Below are 8,318 nucleotides of genomic sequence, written 5' to 3'. Positions count from 1 at the left end.
AGTATGAAATGTACTGTGGGGATGAGGGGAAAAAAACTGACTGGAGACTAAAGGCAGAAGGAAAACGGATGATTGACATAACAAAGGCTTTCATATGGACCCCATGTTTCAAGCTGCAGCCTCTTACTTCGTTCACAGCAGACTGACAACTCTTCCATCCTCGTTTCTTCGCTCTGTCTTTGATATTCTACTCAGAAGACCCGGCGATGCAGAGTGCAACATCATAAATGTTGTAGAGAGAAGTATCAGAGTCAGGTCATGTGTCATTTCAGCATGCAGCATTTAAAACTATATTTGGGGCACGTTGGGTCCAGAAAGAGGAGGTGTGAGTGCCGTAGCTAAAAACACAAAGAAAGGAGCTTTAGTAATCCTTTAACTGGAGCCCTGAGGGCTTAAGGGGAACTGACGCCTGGAACTGAATTGCCAACGTTCTACCGTTTCCCTAATACGATCAGAAATTCAATCAGAATCACGGCCAGCACTGCGGCAGCAGCAACAACAGAGGCGTCAACAACCAGGCTGTTGATGGACAGAAGAAAAATGAGCAGAAAATGATCGAACTTCTATTACACCTTCAATAAGATTTAAAGAGTAATCGCTTAATATAGATTTATATTCAACACACTAGAATATTATTGAAAAATGTTATTGTTTCATTATCTCAGTTCACTAAATGAAACACATTAAATCCACATAGTGTCTTTACATTTGTTAATTTTTCACTAATAAAATGATTTAATATATAAAATTACAGTATTACATCAGACCAGTACAAAAGGTTGGCTTAATGCAATACTATATCAAAGTCTTTTCAAAATGTATTGTTAATGCAACAGAATGCATTTTCTAATTTAATGAATATGGCTATACAATATATGTGTTGTCTGTCTGGTTTTGTCAGTATAAACTGCTTTTAGTTATCACTCACATGGTTACACTAGTACTATTGTTCTTTGTACTTCCGTTAGGGTCTCCACTGCTTCTTGAACGGGTGCAAATGCTAAGAAAATCTAATAGTTTTCTGACAATAAATTAATATTTTTGGTCCCTGTAAAATTAACTGTTTCGAAAACATCCCAAATAATAATGTCACGGTTGGTTAGATGGTTTAATCACTGCATGCACTGTGCAATGGCTGCTGGAAAAGACAAGTGTTTGTTGTCGACTTGCCACTCAGAAACTGCATCGTGGATAGTTGTGCAGACGGCTGTCATTTTTCTGCTTCTGAGTCAAAGCATACCACCTTGCACCAGCCCTGCATGACAGACTAAAACCACTGCACTAAGCTTTATATGTTAATTTTAGCTTTATATGTTCTATAACATAAAGACTGAAATATTTTTAGCATTTTTAATAGAATATTTTATATGCATTTTTATATTGCCCATTTTTAGCATAAGAACGTTGGGTTCCAACTTTGGCAGGCCCTGTTTAAATTTCTTCAGAAGTTTTCTAGTATCTACTCCTATTATTGTTTCAAATTGCAGATACCGTTTTTCCTTAAAAATATAATTTAACCTAGGATCATTGATACGTTTGTTATTCTAGATAATATTTGGGAAAGTATTCTGGGATTTTTATGAGAAGCTATAGTTTCTATATCAATTCTTGAAGTTGGGTCTTGATCAGAAAGGAAAATTAAATTGGCATTTACAATTTTTAATGGAAAACTAATTTTCATACAGTGCAAAATACTGTAAAATCACATCATCTTAAATGCTGCCACCTCTCTTAGCACAGAGATGCTTAAATACACATTGGCTCTTACTGATAATGTCTTTAAGGCTGTACTGAATACATTGAAAATGTGTCACTCCAAACAGTATTCAGTGATTTATTGCAGCAGCTTTTGTTTCTGTTGCATCGACCTAACCTCATTCTTCGCACTTGCAGAGCCCCTGGGGGGCCACTTTGGAGTTTACACACATCCAAATAATTAAACCTGGGAGCTGCAAACTCCACATACAGGTCATTAGTTTGCCATAAAACAACTCAGCTGCAGCAACGCAAAGCCAGCTACATTAATCAAACAAAGACTACCAAACATTGACAGTTTTAAATTATAATTTAGCTTGTATTGACACATACAGCAAACAGCGACATTTGCGTGGCACTTAACTATGCATTTTATTTTCATTTATTGGAGATCTTTTGCTATGTTTTGTAACATACATTTCATGAAAAGTCAAGTAGAGGAGCAGTGTAGCATGCATCACTTTTCCATTGCAGGCATATATTCACAGGTAATGTGTTATGAAAACTATGTACAATACAGAAAATGAAAATAATATTTATGGTAATAATAATACATGCATCTCAATAAATAAAATATTATCAAAAGATTAATTCTGTCAAAATATAAATTCAAAAAGTGAGACTCAATTATAGTCATTACAGAAAAGAGTAATACAACCCCAACATTTATTTCTGCTAATTAAGATGATTATGGCTTACAGCTAATAAAAACATAACATTTTGTTCGACAAAATATTTAAGATTGACCATGTAGTATTCTATCCTAGCAAACGGAGGGAAAGTTGTGTAGAAGGAGAAAGTGTGTAGCACTTGGTGTTTTAGTAAAAATGAACATGGCATCCCTCTATGTTATTGACTTTAACCTGACAGAGTAACTGCGTAGTAGCTCAGACAAAGTATTGTGGACGTTACTTTTTTAGTAAACCACAATTCTTAGAAAGTGAATTTCAGGTTTTTATCAGTTGCAAACCATAATAATTAAAATGATCAGAAATAAATACATACAACATATCACTCTGCATGTAATGAATTTATAAGTTTCACTTTTAGAACTGAATTAATTAAAGAAATTTATTTCTCAATGATATTCTGATTCGTTAAGATACAATATCAGGTTATTTATAAAATGCAAAATTGCAAATATTGGCATCGTCACATTGTACAGTAAGTAAATCCTCCCTTTTCCCAACACATTCCCAACCCGTAAGAGATTCCAAGAGTAAGACCAGATGCATCGATATCAACACTGCGATGAACACTGACGTCGTAGCTTTTCCGTCGTGGAAACATGGAGTACGCACACAATAAATAGCAGTATGCTACTTGCATGTGTGTGGTATACACAGATGGCTCCTTACATAGCACACACAATGATTTTAGAGAATAGTGTTAGTTTTTTTTTTGTTTGTTTTTTTCTCCATAAACAGATCATTGTTACAGACTTTTCTTGTTTTACATTCAGTTATCTGGAGAACAGGACTCCACAAACAACTCACACACACATAATCAACGCACCTTCCAAAAAGACACTGCCAGTTTTTTTAGTAACTTTTCAGTTCCCCCCCCATGTGGTGCATTTTCCTTTCACAGGATGAGGTATTTGCCAGACCCTTTATTTTGTGCCCTTTCCCTCAGTCTGATCTGTAAGGGATGCAGCAGCTTAGCAGTGCAGGATTTTAATGAACGCCTTCCTGAACTCGATATTAAAGGTGGTGTATATGATGGGATTTACAGCACTGTTCACGTAGCCCAGCCAAGTGAAAGCGTTGTACATCTCAGCGGGAACTTTGCATTTGGTGCAGTGGGTGTTCAAGATATGGGTGATGAAAAATGGCAGCCAACATATGATGAATACACCTGAGGAGATAATAAGAGAGAAACAATGTAAGTGAGAGAGAGAAAACAAAGTCAAGGCCTTGCTGTATATTAGACCTGAATATGGGTTTGCAAACAAAAGTTGCTCTCAGAGCACAGAAATCATTACCGTTTCTTGCATCAGTTTGATTTCTTTTTTTTTTTCTTTCTTTTTGTATTATTCTACAACATGCTCACACAGGCAGCCAACTACATGTTGGAGACTTAGACAAAAATGTAGAACAGCTCAGTGACAGAATGTCCTGTTGCTAATTAGAACCTAAATAACAATTTAGCTATCAGTTTCAAGCTGTGTTCCCTAAGAGGTTTGATTAGAACTGCTTGAGTCTAAAAAAAAACATTTAGTCACCATTATTTTTGCTTAATACTGAAATCACGACGACTCATCAAAACAATGTTATGCTTAGAGATCACTACACAACCTTAAATATGAAGTTTAACAAGATACCTCCTAGTCAAAGTCATATTGAATATATACATTAAGATAACTGATAAAGCTTTTTTTTTTTTATTCAAGTAAATATAATATTTCAATTAAACAAACAAATTTGTACTAAATCTAGTTTAATTAATACATTTCTTCTAGGAAGTCTTTCCAGAAAGTTTAAAGGATGTTTAAAGACATTTTAAAACTTTTAGCCAAGCTAAACCTTTGCTCTACTTCATACCAAAGTTGTTCAATCAGGTTGTGGTCAGGACTTTGTGAAGGCCAGTTAAGTGCAATCCAAACTGGGACATCCATGTCTTTATGTACATTGTTTGCAGACATGTTACAGGAATGAGTCAGGAATGTCAAGAAAAGCTCCACAATATAACCCGTCCTGCACCAATTTTCAGACAAGAGGCAGCGCATCTACCAAAGCTAATAAACCTGACCAGTGGATTGCCAGACAGACAGCTATGATTTGTCCAATTTCTCTCCAGCCTGAAGGTCACCTGAGTTTTCAAGGTCTGTAGATATTGGCTACTGAAAGTTTGTACTTCTGCTCATGCGTTCACACTGCAGCCTAAAGTGACCCAATTCCATTTTTTTTTTTTTTTGACGTAATGCGACCTGTGTCTGATCTTTTCATGACAGTCCGACCCATATCCGATACATATCCAGTTCAAATGCGACCTAACGTCCAGGTCGCATTCATCCGACCTGAACGTCACTGATACTCGACAAATGTCACTATTCTGCGTCATAATATGCGCAAGCGGGAGAAAAACAACTAGGTATTTTTTTTTCAACTATAATGAGGATTAAGTTGTTAATATGTTGCTCCGGTCGGACAACAACTTCAAATGTGTAAGCTAAGCTCCACCGTTAGCCTCCTCCATGTTAACTTCAGCAAACCATAGACATAATATAAGCATAGACGCCTCATGGACCACTCCGGCGCAGGAAAAACGGCGGCCATCTTGGAGCGGTATACCCTCCTACTTTGCTCAATCAAAGCAGCAGAAGATGCCTCAGCACTGAGGGATATTGTTGTTCTGGTCGATGGATTATTGATGCGAGGGCTCCACAGACAACATTTCACAAGTAAGATGGACATATTATTGTGTATATATTGTGATTAGAATATTACTTTACTGTATTTATGTCCACCGGTGAATACCAGCTAATATTAGCTACAGTGCTTGGTGTGATACGGGTTCAGCCCCGCTATGAAGGCTAACTGAGATTCCGTAAATCTAAAAAAATTAATTATTCTCTAACATTGACTTAGATTATCTGACACAAGGGCCTATATTAGAAATGAAACAATATAACACATATAAAACTTATATTATGTGTTATAACATTCACCGGCAAAGTCTACACAGGTGGTAAAGACTATTATTTATATTCTTTCACTCTGTCAAAAGTAAGATACATCCTAAATCTTCCGTTTTTGTTTTGAAGGTTTCCTAAAGACACGATGTGAGGAAGAAGAGGGAGAAATCTATAAAGAGAGACGGATTCACTGCAGCACGGATGAATCTCACATCGGATTTTGGACTCGTCAGCTGAAACACACACACACACACACACACATATACACACACACGTGTGTGTTTGTGTGTTTTTCAGCTGACGAGTATATATATATATATATATATATATAGGCTATATATATATATATGTATATTATATATATATATACACATGTTTATAGTATTAATCATTATTTATTGGTGCCATTATTAATCTTTATTTATTAGTGTTTGTATAGTTATATAAATATATATTGATATTACTAAATAATTTATTAAATAAATTATGAACGGCTGTGTGCTTTGTAATATGCTCTTCATACATCGATATCAGAATATTCCATTCCTATTCTATTGTTATAGCCACTAAGCATATTTAAATATGATGAACTATGTATTAAAAACATACTTAAAAAATACAATTATTTATAAATGTAGCTTTGATAGATGTTTGAATATGGTTTACAGTAACAAAAAAGTGTGTTATGATCGATTAAATCCGCTGATACGTCATTGTGCTGCTAAACACATAACGCTGAGTGGAGTGGAGTACCGCTCCAAGATGGCCGCCCTAAATCTCGTCAGCGACAATAGGCACGAGCGGTCCATGAGGCGTCTATCCTTATATTATGTCTATGCAGCAAACACTGAGCACTTCTTCTTTTTATGGCGGTTGGCAGAACACTGAGAACGCTGACGCTATTGCGCCCTCTAGTGCGCAGGCCGGTCACTTTCAGGTCGTTTGCTCGTTCACACTGGAGAACGCATACAGGTCGCATATGTTTGGCAGTGTGAACGGTCACGACAAAAAAAAAATCTGATTTGACAAAAAAAAAAAAATCAGAATTGGGTCACTTCAGCTACTGCGCAGGCAACAGACACAGATATATTTCTGTAACTTCACAGTTTTATGCCTGAAAGAACTTGAGCAGCAAGAAGTTGATTAGCAACATAAAAATGTAATGTCTTCCAATCAAATAATCCACTACTCTTTAGTGTGGAAGAGATTATTATGGGAAGAATAAAAATTAGCTATATTTAGTATCATGAGGTATTAAAAATGAAATAGGAGGGGGGAATTTCTGACAAGACTTGTCATTCAGACTGACACAGTTGGGTGGTAAGGCACCTGTGGAGCTGCATGCAAGACTGCAAGATGTGTTTGATCCCTTTGAGCCAAACTCTCTGGTGGTGAGAAATGCTGGCAGTGTTTCAGAAATCTCAGTTAAAGTTAAATATTCTCCGTACACAGAGGCGATTGTTGGTAAGCTCAACCATGCTAATTACGCTTAATTAACACCAATAGAAAATGGTGAAGAGTGATTTGTTTTGAAATATCTACGTAACTGCAGGGCTGTACAAACTGATTTCTCACATACACAGTATGACACGCTTGTTGGATCTAATCTAATTAACATCTGATCATGACAGCAAGGCTGCTTAACATTAGATTCAGTAACTTTAAAAACTCTGACAGCCCTACACAAAAACTGAGAACGTTAGCCCAAAACAAACAAAAAAAAACAAAAACAAACATGAAGTCGATGAAGCGTACCGAGGACAATGGCTAACATCTGAGTGGCTTTCTTCTCTTTCTGTTGGGAGATCTTCCTCTTGCTCATGTTTTTGACAGAGGATTGAGTCTTGCCATTAGGTAGCGCCTGTGTCTGGAAGGCTTTGGCTACAACTGGTGCTGGGTCAGCCAGGGCCTCCTTGGGCTCGCCGTTCTTTTCTGCTTTGTGGCCGTCCTCGGGGGGTGTGGGTGGCGTGGAGGTGGGGCTAGCGTTGGCCTTGTTGGGCATTAGCTGCTGGTGGCTAGTGGCCGGAGTGTCTCCAAGGGCACTGTGTGTCTGATGTCTTTGCCTCTGGCTGCTGCCGCTGTTGTTCAGCTCATCCAGCTCCAAGTCATCCCCGTCGGTGGCAGCTTCTTTGATGAAAATCTGAAGTTCAAGACAAGACAAAGCAGGATGTCATTTATCATTAGAAGAAAAGGGTAACATTAAAAATAAGATATAAAAAATATCTACTGCTTTGTGCAAAGGTGTGGTGTCATTTTTTTTTCATATTTCGGGTCCAAGAATCCAGCCTTCTTTGTCACATTATTAAATTAGCCTTGAGCAATATTTCATGGAGCTTCTTGAGGTGCTTGGCCCAGGGCCACAGTAGATAGCTAGTCAAAAGGAATAATTAAGGAAAAAGTTTGGATTTCTGGGATTTATTTCTTCATATCTTGTTAAGAAAAATATGCTGCTTGAGATGATTTAAATATTAAGTCAAGTCAAGTTTACATGCATATTACGTTTTAGCAGAGAGAGGTACTTAAAGTGCTTCACACAATAAAAGCAAAATATAATAATCAAATATGTTGACAACAGCAAAAAAGCAACAAACATTAAATTTAGACAAATGATGTTATGAATCAAAGGCAGCTCTAAAGAATTGGGTTTTTAGGTTATTTTAAAAAGTTTTGTATAATAGTCAACATACTTTATCAGTGTCTACTGGGTCTACAAGTGTCATATAAATAATGATTTTGACCACAGATAATTATTGATGGGTATTGTTTGCAATGCACTGGAAGCTGTTAGCACAATGTTGTCTTCAGGTACGCAAATTAAAAATGTAAACATGTTTCATACAACAGGTAGGCCTTTAGAAAGAAGAGTTGGATTAAAAAAAATAAATGCTGACTAATTAGAAACATATTGACTCTCACAACAGCATTA

The 8,318-nt window shown here is 36.7% G+C and overlaps 1 protein-coding gene across 1 annotated transcript in view; it reads right to left on the bottom strand.

Moving 5' to 3' along the window:
* Positions 1-1,643: 1,643 nt before the first annotated feature.
* The window catches only part of drd2a (dopamine receptor D2a), a 53,569-nt gene continuing 46,894 nt past the window's right edge, over positions 1,644-8,318 (bottom strand). Inside the window, exons 7-8 of the mRNA XM_015007467.2 lie at positions 7,148-7,532; positions 1,644-3,612 (exon numbers count right to left, since the gene is read on the bottom strand). Of these exons, the coding sequence (XP_014862953.2) occupies positions 3,416-3,612; positions 7,148-7,532 (582 nt within the window). The 3' untranslated portion in view covers positions 1,644-3,415. The remainder of the gene's footprint in view (positions 3,613-7,147; positions 7,533-8,318) is intronic.

The sequence above is a fragment of the Poecilia mexicana genome, unplaced genomic scaffold, assembly GCF_051168715.1.
Source record: "Poecilia mexicana isolate PSO_F unplaced genomic scaffold, ASM5116871v1 scaffold_13, whole genome shotgun sequence".
Taxonomy (NCBI): Eukaryota; Metazoa; Chordata; class Actinopteri; order Cyprinodontiformes; family Poeciliidae; genus Poecilia; species Poecilia mexicana.
Note: the sequence above shows the minus strand (reverse complement) of the source record. Positions and strands in the feature narration are given on the sequence as shown.